This window comes from Papilio machaon, chromosome 12 (genome assembly GCF_912999745.1).
Source record: "Papilio machaon chromosome 12, ilPapMach1.1, whole genome shotgun sequence".
NCBI lineage: Eukaryota > Metazoa > Arthropoda > Insecta > Lepidoptera > Papilionidae > Papilio > Papilio machaon.
In genome coordinates this window covers 6,494,493-6,521,099 of record NC_059997.1, presented here as the reverse complement: position 1 = coordinate 6,521,099, position 26,607 = coordinate 6,494,493, and the positions used below count along the sequence as shown (strand labels likewise).

Below are 26,607 nucleotides of genomic sequence, written 5' to 3'. Positions count from 1 at the left end.
TAATATAACATATACATTTTTAATACAAAAAAAAATATGCTTATTCTGAATTGAATTTATTATTTTCATTCTAATTACTAAGGTAGTTTTTGATAGTTGTATTAATACATATTGCTGTCTCTGTTTAGTCAAAGAGAGTGAAATAGATAGCAATATGTACACGTCGGGAAAATACTTTGTATTTAGCAGTTTTTTTTTTAATACCTCAAATACTATATGTATATTTGTTTTTGTTTATCTTAGAAATATATTTTTTATTTCTAGTCTGGAAATTTTGTTCAGTATAATTTATAGAAAACAGGGAATCTGTAATTATAAGTATTATACATTCACCTCAGTTTATTTAGTATTTAACATAACGAAGTGTGACAGTTAATTTTCATATGGCAACTACAATTTGAATAGAGATATAAAACAGGTAACACTATCTATAAAATTTAAATGAAGAGGCTAAAGGATACCGATATCCAATTCTTTAATAAATAAATAAAATGTCGGACCGAAGAGAGACGCTGCTGTCGCGTTATTTATCTGATAAAGTTATCAAACAAGTTGGACATAATTCAAAGTAAATTATGTCAGCACACTAGCGCCACTGTCAAAAATGTGTCACAAGATTCTTTTTGTACTGTTGCTGTCTTGTATTATTCTTTTATGTTTGTCTTTGTCTAAGTAGATTAAGCGATAGCAGCGCCTCTTTCACTGGGCCAGATAACCTCGTTTGTCTATACTGTAGCTGTCTTGTCATGTTTTTTTTTTTAATTTTATGCCCATTTAAGTTTCACATATTTTCTTACAGAGTAACTGAGATACCAACGCCTTTTGTGATCATAAACGTGTCGCACTTTAAATATAGAAAGTGAAAAGTCATGACTCGGAAAGGTTTTTGTGGAAATTTTTTGACATCACTTGTGCCTAGGTCAGATAATGTTGTCGATCTTTAGATCAAATTATCGATTGATCTCAGAGAGAGAAGATATATAAAAGAAAATATAAATTTTCAAGATTTAAATTTTGCCTTCATGTAATTTATGCCTTATTTACTTTATAGAATTCTAGATCGTTTATATTCAAAGAAAGACAAATTATTCGTATTTGAAAATACTATTTCTAATTTTGGTAGTTATTTAGACTTTTGTCCTTTACATTAAATGTGTGTATTATTCATTTTGAATATTAAAAGCTTAGGTATTAAAGTTTCAGGCTTCAGTGATAGTGAGATAATATGTAGAATATGATGTAACATTTTTCAATATATACGGCAATTAATTAGTACATAATTAATTAATACGGAGTGTAAGTTAGCGTGGATATTCTAAATAATTATGTCGTTGAATTATAAAGATGTTTTTGTCATAAAAACATTCTTTAATTTTAATAGATTTTTTTATGTTTTATTTCATAATTACTATGATTGTTGTGTTTTCGTTGTTTTTTTAAATAATACTTTTTACGCACAGATGAAATTTGTGGTGATATGTTGTTACTAGTGTTACCTAAGTTTCAATTTTTTTTATATTATCCAAAGTTTAGCGTGTATTTGCACCGCATAATCATCTTACTTCCATTTTGTCAAAGATACTAGTACATGTGTTCGGGGAAGTAAAAACCCAAGGTCATGCGTTCATAATGTAGCAATAATAGACTTAGTGTAAATGTTAGGTATATCCATATATCGGGATTGGAAAGTGAAGTACGTAACCCCTCATCCGCACGGGCGATTTTTTAACGCCGCGTTAAAACTCAGTGTTGGAGGCTCTCTAGCGAAGATGTTCCCAGCACTTAAAATCGAACACTGCGATATAAAGAAGCGTTTTAAAAGCACTGTTATATGAATTCAAACATGGGAACTAATTTGTCCTTTTTGAACGCATTTTTAACGCGCGTTAAAAAAAGCCCGTACGAATGGGGAGTTGGACAACAATTGGAGATTTAATGGTTTTGAATGTCGAATTTGTATATTACTGTGAATTTCTACTGTCGTGCCACTTGTATTAACACATGTAGTAGGGGAGGTGAAGCAGAGATTTTGAGATTTAGTCGAGTATGGCATTTAAATATAAGGTGCGAGTTTTGTACCCTTTCCACGACACATAAAATTTCCATAAAGAGCCGTGCGTTGGATGTTTATTAAACTAAGTGAAACAAATCGATTGTTAAAAATGCTTTAGAACGACAATTTGAGACAGGGTGAATTTATTTAATTTATTTAATGCGAAAAAGTTTACAATTCAAGTCTCTGACAATTTGCAAGCTACATAAAGTTATGGAATAGTCACAAAGTTGCAGTCACATCATTGTAAGATTGTTTTTGAACTCGGTAAAATTTCATTTCACCTTGTATCAACCTATTTATTTACTTAGTATATTGATTGGCTGTCGTAAAATCGCGGCTCTGTAAGGAAAGATCTATATGGGAGTATTAGATTGTGTGCAAGTTTTCTTCTATGTTTAACCGACATACTCAAGTAAATGCCAAAATCCTCACTTCGCCTCTCCTACTAAGTTCATTGCAGTTTTAAATACAATGTAAGGGATAGTAATGTGTCACTTCAAGTGTCATGACAGTGGAAACCCACAGCTATACAATATCTGAAGGTATATTTATGGAAGTTAGCTTTCATTGTGATATTGTATGTGTAATAAAAATATGATATCGAAAATAAATTGAGTTTTATTTCAATGAAACAATATTATCTTTTAGAAAGCATTTTATTTTCATAAAAATTAAATTATAGCTTATATAAAGACTCATAATATCACATTTCTGATGTGGATATTATCAATCCACTAATTAATCTAAGGAACTAAATTCACTAACTACTAAGTACTGACAATATATGTCGTCTATACAACCTCGTGCCCCTCCTCGTAGGTAAGTGTTCTTTCAAACGGCAACAACTCGTTAAAATTAAATTTGGAATAATTTAATAATCAAATAAATACTTTTTTCTCATTAAACAATTTTGAATCATAAGATAATAGTAGACATTTGAGATTCTACATTGACGTCAAAAAATATATAAACGCAATAGACAACTCAGTGTTACATTGTAAAGGTAAGTTTTCACTCGTAAAAATATATTGTTTTCTTACATTTTTCAAGGACAACAAGAGAGGGAACAATTGTACGAGCATTTGAGAAGTGGAATTTAAATCGAAAACTTTTCACCATGTAAGTTTTGTTGAATACTAAAAATACTACCAATTGGTAACTTTTAAATCAGCTTTTACTGGCAACACTGAGTTGTCAGACGCGAGAGCTTTCGCCGTTACTGAATTATCTCTACGAATATAGGAACGCAAACTAAAAACTATAGAACAGTTGAAATAAATCAAACCACACGGAGAAATAAAATAAAAATTGGTCACCGGAAATAAAATAAAACAACCTTTCACACAACATGAAGAAATAAACTAAATGGGCCATTATCAAAGTTCTATATAATTTTATCAAAGTAAATTCTAACGAGAACAGGGTAAAATAGTTACTAACATGAAACACTGTATAATTTTTAAGTACAAAAAGGTAAGTAACGACACAGTTAACGGCCCATTGCGTTCATTTAATTAAAATTAGTTAACAATTATGAAAACAACGCTGTACGGAAGAAAATTAAAACTTTTGCAAAGTTGAACACAATTAAGGAACCATTCGAAGATTTTTAAACCTTCTACATTACGTTAAGCTTAGATCTACAAAAAAAAAAAACATGGATATGATTTTAAATAGGATACTAAGGAAACGCTGATGGCAGTTGCTTAGTTACATAATAAAACTGTAGGACAACAGACAAATCAAATAAATATTTGAAAATGCTTTATCTGGTTAATTCCTAAGTTATTTTGTAGTTAGAACTTAATTATTTAAAAAACGGCAAAATAAACCGTACAGGTGTTACAGGAAAAGTAACACTTAAGTAAGCATATTACATGTCAAAGATATTTTTAAAATACACGACGAATTAAATAAAGTTTGAAGAAAACGAAAAATTATTTTATGACTGTCAAATATTTAAAGGTGTTGCCAGATATTGAGAGATTTATATTACTATAAAATTAATCACGGGGCTTGAATTTGATAACGTCTTTACAACACTTGTACCTATAGTGGCAACATTAAATATTTATAAAACAGACTTAATATGACATTGGTATTTAGATAGGTCGCGAAGGCACTGTGTGAGTTTAATTGGAACAATGAATTATTTCTGTGATTACAGTTACTGTTCCCACCTCATTAATTGTCTATACAAAAATATTGTTATCTCAGACTGAGATCGCAATATGTTTGTATAGTCTGTTGTAGAAACCATTGGTTATATTTTTCAAACTTGTAACATTACTACAAACATCAGTGTGTTTGAACCTAACACGATGCGATAAGTTTATTAAAACTTGTCCAGTAAGTTTTTTTTAATGATATTTCTTAGTAGTTCGTACTATTTTCAATTTATCTTTTTTTTTAAATTACGCATCGAATTTAGTTTTATAATTATTAATACCTAAGTACATGGTTTCTACCAATAATATTCTTTTACCTCATCCCAAAATATTATAATAAAACCTCACATTGAAAACAAACTAAAGGTAATAAAGTCATTGGCCATCGAAATTAAAATGTTTTACCAAATTATGTTATTCTTTAAAATTCTTACAATTTTAGAATATAAAATTTTCATTTACATTCAAAAACATTGTATCGGCTTAAACTATAGATAATTTTTTGGTAGAAAATCTTAGCAAAAGCCATTTTTTTAATCTATAACCTAAAAGTCTATTATTGTGTAAGAAAGCTTTGGCGCGAACGCTATTTTAATAAATTACCCGACCTCAGATATTCAAACACATTTCAATCCACAGCCCTTTTACCTCAGACATAATCTTAAATACAGTAGCTGTCGTCTAACAGTAAATATCACAATATTTTTTACCTTTGGACTCAATACCAAAACGTTTACTAGTTCGGCAAATTAAATTTTGATATGAAAATTAATATGGATCGTCAGGATTTTCCATATTGGCTATTAGGTTTCTCTTCTCTTCTTTGCCAGGCTTACCGTTGAGTAGGTTTGGTCTTATTGTGTTGCGTGGTTCGAAACATGGCTGTAAAAAAAAGAATTAAAAAATTCAATCTAATACTTTATATAACTTCAAACTTTCGTGGTTTTTACTAATATAATGTTCGTAAGAAACGGGATTCTTATCACGATTAGGCTGTTTGAGCTCCCGATATTTCGGCACAGTTGCATGCGCCATGTTCACGGGTTGACTGGTGTTGTGCGGTAGTGTAAAAAATGTTAAAGATAGCCGTATCGGTCTACCTTCTTCCTGATTCGGCGACCACTACCACTGTCCGCGTTCTCACTGCACATTAAGTCCGCACTCGATGTTATTTTTGTTTGCAACTGTGCCGAAATATCGGGAGCTCAAACAGCCTAATCGTGGTAAGAATCCCGTTTCTTACGAACATTATATCAATCTGATACTGTTTAGTAATCTGAACATTTATTTAATAACATTTATAATTTGCTTATGCATAAGTTTCAGTTGTGTATTAGTAGTTAAAAATTATGCAAGCATTAATTTGTGAAATGTTAGTGTTGCCGAAACTTCACACAATCAAAACACAAACATGTTTTATGTGAATGTTTCTCTTTATTATTACACGTATAGCGAGATCCCTTCGTCCATGCATATAGCAAGCCAAATCTGATCAAAAATGAACCTTATGCAAGTAAACGTAGGGCCCAAACTCAAGCATCGTCGAAAGCTCTCTCGAGCTGATTAACCTGCGTGGAAACAAATTTTGGTGTTCAAAACATCTCACAATTGCATGCCGTTTGCAATAACATCAAGTCACCAATATAATAATAATAATTATAATAGACAAACACCATAGAATGTAATGGATTCAATGAAAGCGTGATAAGTGTGTAACAAAATCCGTGATGACCCAACCTAACGATGTGAATGAGTGCATTATTAACTATTTCAATTCAAAATTCAAAAAAATAATGTTAAAAAATATGTTTTTTTTTTAATAAATAAATTGAAAGATAAATATGCAACTTAAAACAAGGTCAATATTGCGCTCCAATTTATAATAATTTATTAATAATAAACTGGCAATGGAACTGTATCATTATGATAATGAAACGCCACGCGAACTGTTTGTCACGGCTCTAGTTAAAGTTCATGTTTTATTACCTTCTACATGCTTTGATTACTAAAAGGTAATCGAATAAACTGGTCATATACGATAGAACTGGAGGAAAAATCTTGGTGCATCGAATCCACTGCGCGTGGGATAAGGACAGTAAGATGTTGATGGATCATATGTTAATAAACATAGTAGAATTACAAGATATTATCACTATGGAATTTAAAGTAAATCTTTTCCCTGTTCCCTACGGAGGCAGAGCGGAGGGTTGATATAGTAATATGGCTGATAAAGATGTACTATTGGGGAGTGGCATCTTAGAAGCGACAGTCGTTTGAACGTTTCGTAAGTATTGAGACGAAGACGCGGAAACAATAACCCATAGAACACAGATTTTAAATGTGTCTACGAAAATAAAGCCGTTTAGTGACACACGACTGGCTTTTTACTATTATTCCGTAGTTAGAGGCATAAGTCATTAGAGTTTGTCTATTTGCAAGGTACGATTCTACTTCTCTGTAAGTGGAACACCGTGAAAGGCCCTGACTGTACATAGTATACTACTCTTTCATACATCTATCAGTCGACATATCTCAATTTAAAGTCAAAGTATACCACTTTGATCAAACTGACAAAGTAGATTTCTAATCGAATGTGGGTATTCTTTTAGCACTCTATAGTACACTTGACACAGTGTACCGCTTTCGTGTCCATTGTACCAGTTGTAGGTCACAGCTAGGTTTTTGCAATTATTACGTCTGTCTGCCGGCACGCCCCGCGTTTCTATCGCGACAATACTGATTGTTAACACGATGATTATCTTTCACCTTGTCCTTCAAATTATACGTTGTTAAGATATTTCTTCATATAACCTTGCAATTATTAAATCCTGCTTTTGAATTTATCAGCTTTAAAATAGCAAATTATCAACTTCCTATGTTATAGATCTTTGTATTTGCAAGAATTACTGTCAATTTACACTTAATCTTAGATATATTATGTAGGACAAGTTTACCTTTAATTTGGAGAAAGATATAAAAATATATGCTAATTTCATTTGATCTTTACTTGACCTTATAATTATTTCTTTTTAAGTTGTGAAAGGACAAACATAACAATAACGACTAATGTAGTATTTAGACATCATGCCATTAATGGAGTTAAGTTACCAAAAACCATGTAAATACATTCGGATATCTGCCACATGTAGTTTATATGAAAACACTGTTAGAAAATACGAAGCACATATAAAAATGAGGGATTGTATATGAGATAATAGGGTGTTTCGTCAGTGGAATTCCATACTAATATTATATGTACTCACTGTTTCGCAGATGTTCATGTTACAACAGTTTTCAATGGTGATCTCGCATTGGTCGGGCCGCGCTGTCAGCGGGGTCACATTCTTGTTTACAATTATGCGCCTCTTGATTCTGAAATTATACATAAATAAATACGATATGCATTAAGAATTTATAACTGAATTAATGAAGTAAAGATTTTGACCAATTTCTAATCTGCATTGACTATAAACAAGTTTTTTTTCTGAGTCTAGGTACATCCATCTCCAAAAGGAGAATACACAATCAATAACAAACAATAATAATAAATTTGTTTTAAATCTAGATATTAAATTTGGTTACAATTGTATTAAAAATATTCTTTCTCCATACCTCGGCCTCTTCCTCAATCTCAACACTTTCATAACGAGTACTGCGCAAGCCACAAACAGCAACCCAGCTATAGTGCCAAGTACTATGATGACAGGATCTCTGATGGGATCCCAACTGTTACATGCTTCTACGTACACGTCACTGTTAGCAGTATCTGATGTTGATAATAAAGCACTTTTGTTCTCGTTGGTACAGCTGAAAAATTAATACGTTTTTTTTTTAAATATACGTATTGTTTTATTAAGTTAAAAAAATAAATAATTTGCGACAGTGAATCTAGTACACTATATACTTTGAAATAAATTGGATGACAGTTATATTTAAATATATTTCCGTTACTTACTTGCAATTTTCCATGGGTATTGTCGTAATTGTTACAGGAATAGCTTTTACAATTTCACATCGATCCCCTTCAAAGTCTACGGAACATTTACACGTCGGCTTCTGGTCTATACCAACGGAACATGTTCCGTAATTCAAACAATGTCCTTCACAGATGTTAACATCGCATCTAGCGCCTGTGTAGCCAGTTTTACATCTGCAATAGAAGAGTTTGCAACTATTAGACATTAGGAATAACAAGTACACAAACAAAACTAAAGTACATGTTTTTTTTAAGAGAGGTTAAACAAAAATGGAATTTATTTGTTAGTCGTTAAGATTTTAATTAGAATACATACTTGCATACAGGTTCTCCATTAGTAGTGGCGCTGCAATCGCCTTGCAGACAGAAGTTGTGGCACACTGAGATCTCACATCGTTCCCCAATGTACCCCGTCGAACATTTGCATGTAGCGACCCCCTCTACCTTCACCCCGTGCAAACAGAATAGACCCACATCGCTCGGTATCGTGAAAATATCATTGACAACAGTCTTATTCTCAGCTATCGAAGACAATTCGTCGCATTCCGAGACCCCAACGATCTGATCCGTTATTTTATAATTCGCAACGATCCCAAACGGAGGTACATTCGAGAAATTTATAATATCTTCTGGTTCTTCATTAGGGGAGGGGTTTTTAGGCAATTTCCATACAGATCTGTAACCTAAATCCACCCAGTAGAGGTAATCTTTTGACACAGTTATTGTATTCGGCATATGATTCGTGCCTGCCAATAATTTCTTTTGGTTTTTACCATCCAAATCGGAGCTCTCGATGGAGTAATGTATTCCCTCTTTATCGTCGATCCAGTAAAGTTTTTTCGTATTTTGATCTATAGCTATACTAACAACTTTATAGATGTTTGTGGAATTTAGGATGACGGTTCTCTCTGAACCATCTAAACGAGCACGTTCAATCGTTGGTTTGGTTATGTTTATGTTCGTCCAATAAATATACCTGAAAATAAAAAGAAATTAATATTTAGTTTTAGCTTTTGTATTAGTACAATGTGGGCTAAAAAAGAAATCTTTCGGCTTTCATGTAGGTAATAAGAAATCCACTTAGATCTTACCCTCTGCAGCTATCCACAGCAATTGCTCTCGGTACCTCGTCATCCATTTTGATGAGCAGATTCCCGTACGTATCATTCTTTGAGCCAGGCTTCAAAGACTTCCAGTATATACTTTTTTCATTAGTATCCGTCCAGAACAACTTCCTAGTTACAGGATCGAAAGCCAACCCTTGGATATTTTCATACGATCTCCTTCTAACTAAAGGTTTGTATTCCTTCTTTGTTATATCATAGCTGAATATAGATGCGTTGTCGTTCTGTGTGTCCACGAACAGCAACATGTTGTGAACCGCATCGTAAGCGAGCGCAGTTAGCTCCCGAAATCTAACCCCTTCATTGCTTATTTTTGTCTGGTTAGTATAAAATTCAATTTGGTCCCCAGCCGTAATAGCGACGTCTGTAACAAAGAAAGGATTTTTTTTTATTGCATGTTTACAATTAATTCTTGATTTAAGTGTTATTTATACAGTTTTTCCGTATTGATAACTTCTTACAATTTATGTATTTTATATCACAATATTGTTATTAACTGGCGAATAAACATAAATTGCCTCTCTGACATAAATTGACCTCTTTAGGTCAGAGGGGCAATTTATTTTCACACTTTTGTGAAGATTTGTTACACATGTTTTCTATCAAGTCTGGTCTTAAATAAAGTCCGTATTCTGTATGTAGCATTAAAGATAAAAAAAATTACCTATTTTGCTACATTCTGCCAAATTATAGATATTATTTTAACTATTACACTACGTAACTACGAAAACTATTACGTTACGTAAAACTTTAATTAGCAATAAGCAGCTTACAAGATGGATGGGAATTGTAGCTTCTCTACCTTGATTTTCTTTAATTTGACTAGATTACAACTTACAGTAAATACATACAAACGCAAATACACTACATGTAACAATATGTTATGCAATCAGAGTATCAGGCGACATATTTTGGCAGCCGCGCGCCGCGTCCCGTGACTGCCGCAAAGGTGACAGCCTAGGTTAGACATATTATAATTATGTAACTTATATGGTTTATACCTAGTAATCTAGAGCTTGTAGTACTCTTAAATAGTTTTCAGGTCCGTTTTAAGATTTCTAACAAACTGGGATATAAGTACTAGGCAAATATGATTCTTTTCTTTGCGTTTCTTACAAACGATCCTAAAAGTAATATGCAAAAAATAAAATCATTTGAATTGGCAATTTGAAGACTCTTCAAGCGTTAAAAAAGAACAAAACATTTTTTTAATTTTCATTCTGATGTTTTAAGACGGAGTCATTTATTATGGCGCATATGATTTATTCAATTATTTCTAAATTCGCAGAAAAGCTAACAGATTTTTTTTTTCATAAAATAACAGAGCTCGGAACGCTGCTGGCTGTGCCTCAAACGAACGTCTTATTTTTTTTGTAAATATTCAATAAGAAGTGCCTTTGTATTGTTTTAAAAATATTTAATGTATGTTCTTTGTGTTAACACAAATAAAATAAACATGTATATATATTTATGATTTTATGACAGCAATTAATAACAAATTCTTTGACACATGCGGAATATCAATAACAAATTGTTATGCTAACGATTTCTTACTTATTGGAACAACATTTTTTTACAAGTAAATAAGTTTCGAATGTTTTATACAATTGTGAGAAAAAATATGTAACTAGTCCTCGCCCATTTATTACGTATCGTTTATCATTTCTCCAACTGTAATTCGCAAGAGATAAGAATATTTTGTGAGATATATTTGTTAAAAAGTTTGTTTCCAAATGTGGTTTTTATATATAGATGACGACAGGGTCCCCCACCCCAGTTACAATAAGTATCTTTTTAAAACTCTGAGAGTAACAACCTCACTGTGAAATGAAGTTAAAAATATTTCAAAACCGAAATTAACTATATCATATCATATTTTATCTTGTTCGTAGAACTCGATCGATATGCTAAAGGGCGCTAAATAGTAAATTCAAAATGAATGAACGATAAGAGCGAATGACGTGTGAATGATGTTACCAAAATGGCGAGTTATACGTGAATTATTCACTGTCGTTCGTATCGTGTTTGAGCGAGGCGATACCATTGGAAAAGTTCCAAGAGACGCCTACGTAACAATAGTGGGAACGTATATGTATATGCCACCGGTAGATCCTGAAAGACGCGCGTTCTTAATTTGCCTAGGATAGTAGTTAAGATACGTCAAATTGCATATCGAATGATATATCATTATTATTATTAACAAGTTGACTTGTTATATTTCGACAATGTGAGAAAGTGGCAATGAAATTAGTGCTGTACGGCCCTCATACTACTCTATTGGTAGCATAGAAATGACAGCCAATGAAATGTCACCTTTGATAAACGTCTAAACGTAGGTTGTAAGTAGGTAGATAAATGTAGGATAAATCACGTAATTTTGTGAATAAATTTTATCGAAATATAATTTGGAAAGTATTCACAATTTGCCGGTGGCATAAACGTAACAATATGAGCAATGCGCGTGCGCTGACCGCTGTGCGCGTACCGCGTAGGAATCTGTGACGCGATCGTCCCGCCTTGCTTCGTGATAATAATCTCTTGTTTTTTTATCTGTATTTAACTTCTTGATTAGACTCCTTGGTCTCACTATTTCAGGAAATATCGAGACAGAACTAAAAGTAATTTTCATATCGTACATAACGTTAAAGAAGAAAAAAATATAATTCGGACGTAATCAAGTCTGATATAGAATACCGAGTTTACCTAAAAGTTTGTACCAAGCGCATACGGTATTTAGCTACAAAATTAGGGTGATACTATGGATCTATAGACTATCTTAAAGAATTATGGATGCAGGGTTATCTGAACTAATAGAATTTCAAGGAAAACACGTAAACTACTTCCTACCTACCCACTTGTATACGTTTAATATCATTAAATTACAAATGCAAAAGAACACAGACCACCTATATACCTGGAAAATGTAATATACATAACAGGTACGAATTTATGCAACAGGCGTTAAATTATCACAGTATTTTCCTTTCTTGTCTCCATGTTAAAATAGTAACTAGTTTTCACGTAACTCACACACAAAAAAATTGTGAAAAAAAAATATTATGTCTCGGGCGTAAAAGAAGATTCCAATAACTTCTAAATGGCAAAAACTCGCCATTAAAATTTATATTAGAACTAGCTGTCGCCCACGACTCCGTCCGCGCGCAGTTAAAAAAAACTGAATAGGGGTATGAAAAATGGATAGTAGCCGATAAATAACAATTATTCAAGTTTTCTTTATACAGAAATTGATTGTTACTTAATAAGGCAATAATACTGTAAATAATTCTAAAAAATGTTATGTAAAATGGACCAATGGAGTAAAAATGCATTTTTTTATATTTACTTGTGAAATATTTTTACCGTGACTTTGTTATGATTTTAAATATGAGTTATTATGAAGGCGTCGTCCTTTTGAAGTAACCACCTGATATAAAATGTTACAATTTTCACAAAACTCGTTTCGTACTTCCGTTACGATATTTAACTGCGTAATTCTTTACAATACAAGTTCAATATGCAAATTTTTTGTCGACATTACATACCAGTGATCTGGAATTGATCAATTAACTGGTATTACACTTCCATACTCAGAGTCAATAGTACGTTAATTTAGCCTGCAATGTATAAGTAATCTTTTTTATATTCAGCTTGAAATAAGTTTCCCTTCCCCTACTGACCTTTTCGTACAAGTAAAGGATGCGAAAGTGAAATGAAATTGGAAAGGGAAGGGATGCATAGGTACGAAAAATATCTTTTTTCTGTGCGTCCCGTCCTGTGTTAATTAAAGGTAGACAACGCATCTACAAATGCGGATAACTATGGGCAGCGGTCACTGCTATTTCGTCAACGTTTATACCTTATACAATAAAAAAATAATGCAAAGCTACTCTGTGATAATTATCGTGATCTAGGCATGAGTTCCCAGCCCACTGCCGTAACATCTGTATAAAAATATATGTTGATGGTGATCTTCTTACCTCTCCGGATTATGTATGAATGCAAAAAGGATACCGTTGTTCAATACCGTTAACTTTGTAGTTGGCGTTGAATATAACCATCCAATATATCAATCAAAAATAGAACAGTTTTCATTGTGATGCATTTATGTGCATTTCATCTATGTTGACTAGCAATAGGTCAGTCACATATTGAAAAGTTATTTGCAAGATTCAAATTATAATAGTTATTTATAACAAACAGGTATTCAATTTTTTACTACATATTTTTTTATTTGTAAATATTTGTTTTATGAAGCCAGTACTGTCGCGAAAAAAAATGCGTACAAAAAAATTACGCTTAGTTACCATAAAGCAAATATAATCAATCATAATCACACGATTTACGAAATGTATTTAGTTTCCTGTTCGGTTACAACCATGTTTCTAACAGGATATCCTAGAGGTTAAGAATTTTTCAATAGAATTAATGCCACAACAAATAAACCATAAGGTCGTCGGTGGCTCAGGGATTAAGCAGTTGACTTGTTATCTATAGGTTCTGAGCTCGAATTCCGCCATGTACCAATGAGTTTTTTGATTTTCAATTTACATATGTACAGCTATCCAACGTACTTACGGTGAAGAAAAACATGATACAACCTGCAACATATCTGTGAAAAAAATTCAAAGATATGTGTGAAGGCAACCCGCACTGGGTCAGCGTGGTTGACTATGGCCTAGTCACCCCTAGCTTTGGGTAGGCTCCTTACCCCTCAGTGGTACATGTAGTTGGTTGATGATGATTTTCCAAAGTTAATTTTTTTTTATGGTGATGAAAACGTGTGAACTATACAAAGGTAAATATAATGCCAATGTTTTTTTTTTACCAAATAATGAGTGAATGGCAACTATTTTACTGCAGGAAATGTTGTATTCAAATTATAAAAAAAAATTCAAAATTCTGACCGTGAGATTTGAAAATGAAAAGGTCACGTTTTGTAGCAAAAACAGCTTTGATTTAGTAGACGTAAGTTTTTATAAGAAGGATCGATTTTTAGCGATGAAAAAACACGTGTTTGTCCCAAAAAATGCATTTTGTAGTCAATTAAATGCATCATTGTATGAAAATGTTTTGTTTTTTTTTACCTGGGATACATATCTTATTATAAAATTTACGTAAAAAACGTATAAAAATTGTTTTCAACTCGTTGTTAATTTCCTGAGTTGATAAAAAGTTCAATAATGATAAGGGAAATTTTGATTTTATCTGATGTTTGATGTTGATAATTTCCTCAAGGTCATGAACAAAGTTTATTGCATTACACATTACATACAATTGTGTAAATTTTTAAACAATATTAAGGAAAATGAGGAGCGTTTAAAACATAATGTACAAAATTCTTTGATTAATGAAAATTAATGAGTTATATATGGTTAAGGCCAAAATCAAACACCCAAAATTTTAAAGATTATCAAGTGTGGTTTCGATTATTTTATCAAATTACAAAAAAAATTCAGACATGTGAGATTTGCTGACTGACAATATGAATTATACTAGTTTTGTTACTTAAGTAAAATACACTTCATTAAAAAATATGGGGGATATTGAAAATAATTGCATGATAACCAGATGATATATTTTTAAACCACATCTTTTAAAATTAATTATGGAGTTGAAAAATCTCCATAAAAAAACTTAAAATCCTCGTAACCATAAAACAACCTTCATATAAAGTTCTCATACAAGCGATAATCCGGAAATACAATTTGAAACACAAAAAATAGTAAAAGTTGTTTCGAAACATAATTGAAACCATAAACCGTGACATTTCAACGTTCAATTTGCAACTATTGTAAAATGAAAAAATAAACTAAAAAGTATAGACGTTTGCAATATAAGGGAAAATATCGAAAATATTACGCGTTATTTTTACAATCTTACTTCTTACTAATATAATAAATGCCAATTATTAACTAATATAGGAACGGCTAAAACACTCACGTACACGTGTCCGGTGTCGGCACCGACTAGTTTCGAGCCCATCAGGGTGAGTGGGACTGATATCATTTCGCGGACGCGGTCCGTCGCTCACTCGCCCAGTGAAGGGGCCCCCGATGGGCTCGACACTAGTCGGTGCCGACACCGGACATATGTACTTGAGTGTTTTAGCCGTTCCTATTTTAGTTAATGATAATGTCTCACGATAGTTTGAATAATTTAATAAATGCCAATGTTTAGATGGATGGATGGATGTTTGTTAGATGGCATATCAAGAACGGCTTCATGAATTTCGTTGAAATATCGCATACATAGAAAATAGTCTGGAAGAACACATCGGCTAAAGATTTTTTCTTTAATTCCGCGCCGACGGAGTCGCGGGCTGTACCTAGTATTTTGATACATCAAACATTAACATTTCGACGTGATACTAACAAGATTTTTCTACAAAGTTTTTTTTTATAAAACTGAAACTTTGTTTAATCTCGTGATATCTTTCTCAAATGGTAAAGTATCGAATTTAAATTTGGCAGAGCATTGCAACGACTATAGTTCGAGCGGGTATTTTCAATTATAAAAAAATATTAGGACATTGAACTTACTTGTTTACGAAAAAGTTTATTATAAGCTTGTTCTATATTTAATTACACATTAATGAGAAAATATCGTTATCAGGACAGTTATTACTGAATTATCAACAACATACAGCCTCATAAATTACAATGCTACTATGAGTTACAAATAAGAATTTACATTAAAAATTATACATTTATTTATGATATTAGCAAGAAGTGATATAAATTAACTAACACTATACTTTTTCGATTTGAAAGTTATTACGTTACAATATGTCAGCTACATCCACATATTTGAAACGTACTATTCATTACGGCTAAAGTTGACGGTTTACAAACTAATACTCAATGTTATGTATGCATTTTGCGCACGTGTGTCAATTCATTAACAAACACTGGCACTCGACATAATACCATACCCGATATACACGACATTGCGTTTTTTACTTAACGCTAGTTTCACACAAAGACAAAACAGTGAATTGCGTAGGACAGTGAACATTTCAGTACTGCTATTATAAAATATATCACAAAAATAATCCTAATATTTAAAAAAAAATCATGACTTATGTTTTAACTTATAAAATTGAGTGTAGCTTTGCCTTAAGGTATCAGTTTTCAATGAGCTCTTGTTCGTTACGGAATGTACAGTCAATACAAAAACAAACTTACATTGACTTCGCTAACTAGTTGCTACGGTGTAATTTGATACTATTGGACTTAGACCCGATACATATTGAATGTAGTTGTACTTACTACTTATACGTACTTACACATATACAGATCGATACAGACAGAAAAGTATACATAACTAAAGAGTTTTCCTGAGAATTATTTTATAGATTTAGTATGATGAAATTTGTTTTGTACTTTTTATTTCAACACTAAAGAAATTGTATCAAAAACCTTCACATACTTTATTATAATTGGGTAATTAATTTCACCGAGTATTTAAAACAAATGAGTAAATGATTTCAGATTGAAAGTAAGAACGTTTTTGAATTCAATAATTGATGGGACACCGTTTTATTCCTGACTGTACCGCAAATACTGCACACCTATACAAACTACTTGGTTGTACTTATAAGTATTGCCAACTGTTCATATACATCACTATGCTTATTTATATAACGACTATTTTTTTATTAATTTTAGGTACATCGATGTTGTAAAGTTTTTCACAGTCTTAGGACATTTTTATACATATTTTTTTCTATGTGGTCGCCCGCGTGTATCAGCTACCTTCCCGTTAAACACACGTCAAAATCGGTCCAGCCGTTTCGGAAAATACCCGGAACAAGCGCGGCCTTGCGGACAGACATATAGTCATACAGACGAAAATTTTAAAAATTGTCTTTTGGAACGAAGTTCCTTATCGCGCGTTGTGAAAGGGGGCTAGACGGAAAAAATTCTTACGAAAAGTTGTCACGACACTTTTTGCTATAGTAAGTATGTTAACGACGAATGAGCGCTACTTCACCATGGCAACAACGTGACAATATATAACGAAAATTCATAGAAATAAAATGTACTTCTTGTGAAGACTTAAGTTTTTTATTCATAGAATAAACATTGGTTCCTTCACTAATTAATAGAAAGGAACTTCGTTCCATCCGGGTGTCCCTTGACACCTCTCAAGTTTTTTTTTTTTTTTAATTCGCCGCAATAGCGAGCCAACCGTTGCCCATAGACATCCGCAAATGCAGATGCGTTGCCTACCTTTAATCAACGGAGAAGGGGACGCACAAAGAGGAGTAATCAGTTACGCAAATACATCATATTACATACAGACACTCCAATTTGATTAATATGTATAGAATATAGATTAGATCTTCATTCTATTCAATGATTGTCAATTCTACCACTTTGTGTGTTGGGTTGAATGCTTAGAATGATGGCTAGTTTCGAAAGACCCTCAATTAATGTAGTCGCTCGTACGATTAAAGGAGCGTTATACACGGACAGCTTTAGCTTTGAAGCGTTCCATCCTCACTGGTTCAAAGAATCTACGTTTTGAGGTTGGTATTGAAATTACATTAATACCAGTTGTTTAGACCGATCATTAGCGTGTTGCAAATGTTTGTACAATTATTGTATTCAATGTCATTTTTATTACTTTGTCTTTTTGAATAGAAGTTATAGATATATATTTTAAGTAATAGAGGCCTAATTTTAATCGTCTTACCCTTCCCACCCTTTTCTTATTAGGAAAGGATGGAAAGGTAAAGTGGATTTGGCGGAAGAGGGGACGCAATGAAAGGGGAAATATACTCTTTCTGTGCGTCCCCTTCTCCGTTGATTAAAGGTAGGCAACGCATCTGCATTTGCGGATGTCTATGCGTAACGGTCGCCTCGCCAGTGGCCGTTTGCTAGTTTGCCACCTTTTGATATAAAATAAAAAATCTATCACAACCTATTAAGGAAGTGATATGATACAAAAGCTTCCTAACTCTGGGTCTTTTAATTGTTAATTAATCATTATTTAAGTATGGATTTCTCGTATTAAATATAGACTAAGAGTAAATACAACTGGCCAGCAGTGAGTGTGGCGGCAAAAGTAATTTTAAACCATCATTACATTGGTGTCGTTCTTTGAAGATATTTGTACGTTAGAATAAAGAACTATATTGTGAGATTGCAATTTGTGCACGATATTGTTTACATTGAATTACCAATTCTCAAAATAAAAGTAGCCTTCGAGCTGTGTATACATTTTGGAAAATTGCCAGGCTCGACAAAAAATTCATTACTTCCATACTTTTAGTTGACTTTCATTGACCACTATAGTTCCTACTGGAAGTTGATCGACACACGGTTGTAACCGTAGGTTTCCACTGCCCAAACACATATTCTAAAACACATCCCTATCATTATCTTTAAAAGAAAAGACACATGAATATATTTTTTTACAGATAGTCAAAAAATTTTAAATCACTAGTATATTTTCAAGGTTATCATATTTTTACTTTTAAAACACAATTACATATATGATTAAAATTATAGCAAAGTATATATTTTCCCATTATGACTATTCTTTTCAATCGCGATAATTTTATATTATAACTAGCTGTCGCTCGCGACCCCGTCTGCGCGCAGTTAAAAAAACTTAATAGGGGTATAGTAGCCGATTCTCAGACTTACTGAATACGCATATTTGTTACAAATCGGTATTGCCGTTTCGGAGGAGTACGGTAACTAACATGGACATTTTAAACAATAAAAGATAAAATACGATTAAATAAAATGCGGTTATTCATAATATTGCAAGGCACGTACGTCAATTACGTACTATGTTATTATTTTACTCTACGTAAGTCCAGGGTCAGGGCCAAGAACGTACACTTTATTGCCACACAAATAATGATAGCAATTGCCTTCGTTACTGTATTTTTCTCTCCAAAAGAATGTTTACTTAATTTTTTTTACTGATCGAATATGGATTACAATGGCACAGTTTCTGAATAAATGTTATTTCCAGAATATACTCGTAAAAGAACAATGCGTTTCATGTAAAAATGTGTTGAAGCCGCTCCTTGGAAAGAGGTTTTGCTTTTCGAATTACATATCGACGCTGGAAAGCATAAACGCTGTAACCCTTGAAATCGCGAATATGTTTTTCACACGTTAATAATTTCAACCATTATCAAACGATAATGATTTTATTATAGGTTAGCACAAACTACACAACATTGCTAAATACCGCATGCTTGTAGGTGTATCAGCTCACGAGTTATGATTTTTTGGCTCTCCTGTAAAGTTCATACTTTCGGGGTTACAGCGTTTACGCTTTCCAGCGTCGATATAGTATTATTAATAAAATATGACGAATCCATTAGATTACGTTATTATCGAATGATTTTGATGGTCATGGTTATAATTAGCAATATAAGTATCTATAAAATTATCTTTTAAATTTTACAAACTCACGATGATTCCAAATACCTAACTTGAAAATATTATAATCGTGTTGATCGCATTTTAAGTACCTAATTGTTTCACCAGAAAGCGTAGCAAATTGATTAAATTTAAGAATATAAATAGGGAATGTAAAGGACGGCAACGCATCAACAATATTCTTATTGCAAATGTGTATAAGCTGGTAAATTGACTATTTCAGTGATTTCATTATTTCGTAAACATGATATATATGGGGTTATAACGAAAATCCAATTTTTGTCTGAAATGTCGTGTTTGTTCCGGGTAATCTTCCGAAGGGCTGGACCAATTATGACGGGACTTTGACGAGAAGGTAGCCGAAGCATGCATGCATATTATAAGATACTTTTATTCAGCTGATAAAGTCGCGGGCGACCGCTAGTTCTATTATAAAAGGAAGCATGAGTATGGCTTAATTATAATAAATTACATACTAAGGTTACGTATTTGTACTCACATATTTTATTAGTTACTCCGTTACGTTAATCTTTTAATAGTTGAATGAAGTGGTATTATTATTAGTGAATGAAAAGTGTATACTTATAATTACTCTAATTAGAAACAAAAGTAACAAGCAATTTATAGATTCCACAGAAAATTAGAGCGTTTTAATTGTACAATCATTATAATTTAAATACAATAAAACCTTGAAACGAGGTACGACAAACGTTAAAACAATGCAATCATTGTAGCTACCTGTCACCAGCAAAACGTCTACTCGGCTCGTTTATAATTTGTCTATATCATAATTATTCTTTTTTTACGAAAACTTTTATATTTAAAAGTAGAGACAATAGTATGTGTCACAGTAAATATTCGAATTCACAAATTAACATGTTACGGCAATTTGTAAAGATGACATAATCAGTTGCACATCATTAGTGTCAGTATATTTTGCATTTCTTTTTTCTTTACCATTTACCAAGATAAATTCCAAATGGGCGTAGTTCACGATTTATCGATGACATACCAGATCGTGATCTTAACCTTCTGAAATCAAAGACTATTGAGGTATTGTTGGCAACATAGTATATTTATCAAATTTCTTGGCATGTAACTAAAGTATCAGCTGATGGCAATAATAAATAAATACACAATGAATTCAGATCTTTCGTTGCGTGATTAAAAACAAGGGAGACAAACTATTATCTAGTTTCATAGTAAAATATTAAAAGCGAATAATTGTTCCAATTATTGGATTCAATAGATAATGAAATAGAAAAGAGATACTGATTACAAAATTAGGTTTTCTGAGTATTTTAATAGATTACGTTTTTCATCTTAACTTTAAAATGATCCTAAGTAATTTTTGTTATAAAATATTTAATTTAAAGTACTTAAATGTAACAAATTATGAATAAATAAAAAAGAAAATGAAGTTCTCTCAATGTAATATTCAACAATACACTAAATAATATAAATACAATAAACTTTAAGGAAGAGAAATAAAAGTAGCGTTAAATGAAACTGATTCATAATAAAAAGTAAATGCAAAGTAATTTGTAATAATTATGCCGTTTAAAATATCATCACTGTAACTGATTTTAGTACAAGATTGTTGCTAATATCTTCAAGAAAAATTAATTTATTAATATTTTAGTAGCCTAAAGCTGAGTAGTGACCGACGTTACAATGTGTAACGTTACACAGCAAGTATTCATACAGGTCAGTACAAAGTGTTACGGGGAAACAAGCGAACAACGAGCCACTTGATGCGAAAGTTCCACCTCCCAACATTACACTCCGTAACGTCGGTCAGTACCCAGCTTCAGGTCAACACCTAAATTTATTCCACGTTCATATCCGACCGCGCAAATACCATGATCGCAAGAAATTCCGGCGCTATATTCTTTCATTTTTATGTTCTCAATTACTATATTTTGTTAAGAATTTTTAATTATTGATCATATTAACTTGTCGACATACTTTGATAATTTGAAAAATTTTACGGAATTTTAAAATTTTTCTCAATTCATATACTAAAAGTGTGCTTGTAAACGTATTCACTAATTAACAAAAAATAAAAATAGAGACAAAAATCCGAAATATAAATTCAACTGAAAAAAGTTTTCACTACAAAAGTCTTATTGTAAATTACCAATTCGAATGCAAGACAAAATGGTCGGCACAATTTATGCTCTGTCCGTGCCCTAGTTTAACTCTTCAGTCCTTACACTTCTTTGACAATAGCTGTCAAAGGTTAAATATTACACAATCGATTGACGACATTCTAATTCCAAATAGAAATAAGGACAATACTCCCATTAGACTTCGATTGTAACACTAATTATTTTTCTAATTTAACTCAAATATCATTTGGAAAAAAATACTGCGCAGTAAAAACTGTTTATTAATGATTATTCATTTTAGCGTTTGTCAGTTGCTTCTCGTATAATGTTTTTGTTAAACAACTATGTAAATATTGATGTATAGAAACTTGTTTTACTGAACTGAAATTAATTCTATTATATAAATTATCAACAATTGTAATTAAAAAATGTATTATAATGTGAATGACATTAATAGAAAAATACAGCACTTAATGTGAGTATCCTAATATTATTTTAGTATACTGTATACCAAGCAGGCAAAGTCTTGCAGCGAGCACTAGTAAAAAAACCTAACGAAAAGCGAATCGAGAAGTAACACGTTACACAAAAAAAGAAGCGAAAATTCAACCCAAAGGTTTGCATGAACCAAAACCAAGTACGTTTCATATCAGATTAGGGTTTTTTTTGGTTTCGAGTGTGCAGAAGTCTTAGCGATGACGTAGATGCATATGTATAGCCATTATAACCAAAACCGGTTTTGATAATGGGAAAATTAGGTTACAAACATAAACCGGATCGAAATTGGGAAACCATAAAACGTCAATAAATTTGTATATCTATTAAAACCCGTTTAAATTACAGCTACAGTTAACCTTCTCTTCCAAGGAAAAACCCAAAATATTTATATGTTTATTACGCATGTGGTAGGGATTATTTACAAGTTACATGTCATTTAAAACATGATTTTTCATTATCTCGCGTGATAAAGTATTTGCTATTAAATAATATCAATTTATTTAAAATGAAATTAAAACAACGAAAGAAATATGGCAAATATAAAAGAGGTTATAATCAGTTTCTATATTTATTTTTACTTATCAGTGTTATTTTCCTAAAGATACAAAATTTTGAAAAAACTGCAATTTTCAAACTTTCGTGAGACATTATCATTAACTTATATAGGAACGGCTAAAACACTCACGTACTTATATCCGGTGTCGGCACCGACTAGTTTCAAGCGACGGGCCGCGTCCGCGAAAAATTACCAGTTCCACTCACCATGATGAAGATCCCCCGATGGGCTCGAAACTAGTGCGTGAGTGATTTAGCCGTTCCTATATAAGTTAAAAATGCAGTCATTTAAAATTATTCTTTTACGTTTCGAGATAAAATACAAATAGCAAATAAACGTTGTTGAAGTTTTTACCAATTTATTTACATTATAGTTGGTATAACACTTGTTTAAAATAAGCTAATATTAATCATTACAAATTGTTTATTTTAACGTAACGTGACGAATTCCGATATACAATAAGCCAATTCATTTTTAATTCCATTCCGTTTTAATTAATTTAACTAGGTATCTCACAATGATATATGTATTGTAATTATAATAATTATAAATGCGAAAGTTTAGATGGATGGATGGATCGATGGATGAATGTTAGCAGCTAACTCTAAAACGGCTAAACCGATCTGGTTGCCGAATCATGCTACTTTTTAGCCAACTTCAAAAAGAAGGAGGTTATCAATTCGACTGTATTTTTTTTATTTATTTATTTTTATGATAGAAGACGACGTCGCGTTCAAAATCTAGTATTGGTATAATTATACATTAAAATGTTCTTGTAAATCGAAATAACAAGTGGCACGAAATTAATGAATTGCATACTTAAGCCTTATATCAATTTTAATCACTGTGTCCGTATGTAGGAATTATGTAAGATTAATATTGCAAGCGATATCGTGACGAACTGATGATACTATACTATGTTAACCTTATTGCAAGGCTAAGGTGTTTCTCATATTATAAATGTTGACAGTGACAGATCAAAGTACAGACTAATAAGGTCACAATAATAATAAATTTCAAAATTGTCTGTGGATCCTAAAATCAAAGAAAGTAATCTTGAATTTTTTTTTTATTATGTGCCTTTATTGTTACAAAAAGAACTTAAATTTAACGGAAAGAATAAAGAATTATTATTTCCAAGACAATTGAAAAGAAGTTTCCTGGAATTAGGGGACAGTAACAGATATCGAGTCCATCTTGCATACATCAGAAATATTAATCATCAAAACACGTTTTACATGTCTTAGTTTAATTAATTGATTACCGAAAAATATGTATTTTACATATTTTTATCACTTAGATTAAAGTGATCAAAAGATTTAAATGAAAGATTAATATAGATAAATTATTATTAATTTTAAATCTGCTTGACTCAACGAATTTATAAATATATTAAGTGTTAATAAAATATAGGAATTTTTTGACGTCACCTGAAGGGAAAATATTCACAAACAACAAAACATAAACATTTTTCTACCTATTTGTTAAAAGCTTTACAAAAGTTTTATAAAAAGATTTGCAATAGTCTTCCATGTGACATAAACTTGGAAAGCTCACTTTCTACTAAACTAGTGCAAGTATAACCTTATAGAGCATGCTACGTCTTACCATTATTGTAAGAGAACTGCATAAAAAAAAAAACAATATATTCATACAATCTGTCACATTGGCCTCCAAACTATGAGATTTCGATTATCATTTCGTGCAAAAAATAAAAGACATTCGTTCATAGATTATAAGAGAACATTCCATAATATGATAACGATGAGCAACGTAATTATAAATACTTAATGATCTTTGACATGATCTATAGCAAGCATTGATATTATGAAAGCTAATCTAACTAATAACAAAGTATCATACATGTAAGCATATATGTAAGCATCATTCAATACGTATTTATTCTCATACCAACAATAAGAAGTTTGTAAACATAGTGGTGTAAATTTATAAATGATTCTTAGGGCGCGTATACATCTGACGAATGCGTAGCTAGCGTACCACTCGCGAACTGCGTGCTTTTATTTTTTTTATAAGTAGGAATACTGCGCATTTCACGAACAGTCGCGAGCGCTGTGGCCAGATGTAAACGCCCCCTTAGAATATTCTTTATCTAATTGGTCTTTTGAATAAAGACCTCTTTGCTCCACAACCATGTTAAGAAGGAATTCTTTCTTTGCTTTATCGTTTTTTTTTATATAAATGTGATTGTGTCATGATTTTACAAAGTTTTACATCAATGAGTAACATTGATTCCTTCACAAGAATATGTTTGGACAGTAAAAAGTCTGGGTTCTGTTATGAACACTATAGAATTAGAACTTTATCTAGATAAATCCTGGTCTTTAGTCTCAATGCGTAGACAAATTATATAAAGATTTTTAGTGTATGAACACTGGTTAGTGTTTCAACAGTTTTATATAGTAATCAAACATTACATATTTCCGACGGGAATAAAAACGCGGAAGAAAGCTTGAAGATTGCCAGTAATAGGATATAGAAATCGAGGGAGTTAAATTTATGTACATGTATGAAGCAGCCTACATGAAATAACAATATAGTAAATTAATTTGCTTTAGATGCAAAAATTATTTTACACTCAACATGCAGATCAATCACAATTGTATTGTTTTTAAAAATTGTGTTTATAAAAAAGGTTCAGGCATATAGAGTACTTATTTATCCCTTTATGACTGTTAGAAATGAATGTTCAGATTCAGTGGCTTAATCTGAACATAACACTAAATAACGTTAATTAATGTTATAAAAGTGAAAATCCACTAAAAATACCGCAAGAATAAATCTTAATGTTTTGTCTCCAATCATAATGAACTTTTTTAAATTGATTGAAAAAATTATAATTATAATAACCACTTAAGTTATTAAGAAGCGTAAGATGTTTTAATAAAAAATAAATAAAGTTGGTGTAACCTACGTATAATAGTTTTTGCAATAGAATATTAAGGAAAAACTATAAGTGGCCAAAATGAATAAACATAGTGTTTTTGTTGAAAATTTTAATAATAATTACACGTTAATTGTGTAATTTCCATAGAAAAATCAAATCTACATAACTTATGAAAAAACATTGTATTCTAGTTTGTATTAATTGATAACCTGATACCGTCCTGAAAATAACGCAATAAGCTTTCCAGAGTTCAGAAAAATGCGACTAAATTAAGATAAATTTTGTATACAAGAAGCAGTATACTGCTGGGAACCACTCAATTTAGCCGGGTTATGTCGAAAACCGCTCGAAGTGGCCTACGTGACTCGCGGCCCCCTAGCAATGGAGTCGTGGCGCCAAACGATTTAGCATCTTATTGACTTCTCATTTAATAGAATCTTGTGACTGAAACCCTCTTCATTGTTATTAACATCTAAACTACAAAATACATTAGAGAAGGTAACCTAAAAAACGTTGCGTAACTTCTTAAAAAAATACACGTGTATAAAACACTTTAATCAGCTGATTTTTTGCAAATACTCACCCCATGCTTGAACGAAGCTGATGGAAACTATAACATAAGCCAACAAGCACAGTGTTTTCAACATTTTATTTCATTAATTTTGAATATGTCTGTCTAAATGCACTTTGGATCGAATAATATTTGTACGAGTTTCAGCCCAATGACGGACAGAGGGCGCACGTAGTTAACATCCACACCGGCCGCGTGTCAGACCGAAACTAAGTAAAGTCGAGTGAAACTGT

The 26,607-nt window shown here is 31.9% G+C and overlaps 1 protein-coding gene across 1 annotated transcript; it reads right to left on the bottom strand.

The window, feature by feature from the left end:
* Nucleotides 1–4,682: 4,682 nt before the first annotated feature.
* LOC106718319 (protein cueball) lies at nucleotides 4,683–26,607 on the bottom strand. Its single transcript, XM_045680164.1, has 7 exons — nucleotides 26,387–26,607; nucleotides 9,292–9,688; nucleotides 8,517–9,176; nucleotides 8,180–8,374; nucleotides 7,837–8,010; nucleotides 7,488–7,596; nucleotides 4,683–5,106 (listed from the first exon to the last, which is right to left on the bottom strand). Exons 1-7 carry the CDS (start codon nucleotides 26,448–26,450, stop codon nucleotides 4,993–4,995), a joined length of 1,713 nt encoding a protein of 570 aa, XP_045536120.1. The 5' UTR covers nucleotides 26,451–26,607; the 3' UTR covers nucleotides 4,683–4,992.

Excerpts from the sequence above, each read along its gene's own strand:
- LOC106718319 (XM_045680164.1), bottom strand. The coding sequence starts at position 26,450 with ATGTTGAAAACACTGTGCTTGTTGGCTTATGTTATAGTTTCCATCAGC. Across the intron at positions 8,375-8,516 it reads AATGGAGAACCTGTATGCAA|ATGTAAAACTGGCTACACAG; the intron begins GTATGTATTCTA and ends CTTCTATTGCAG. Across the intron at positions 5,107-7,487 it reads ACATGAACATCTGCGAAACA|CCATGTTTCGAACCACGCAA; the intron begins GTGAGTACATAT and ends TTTTTTTTACAG.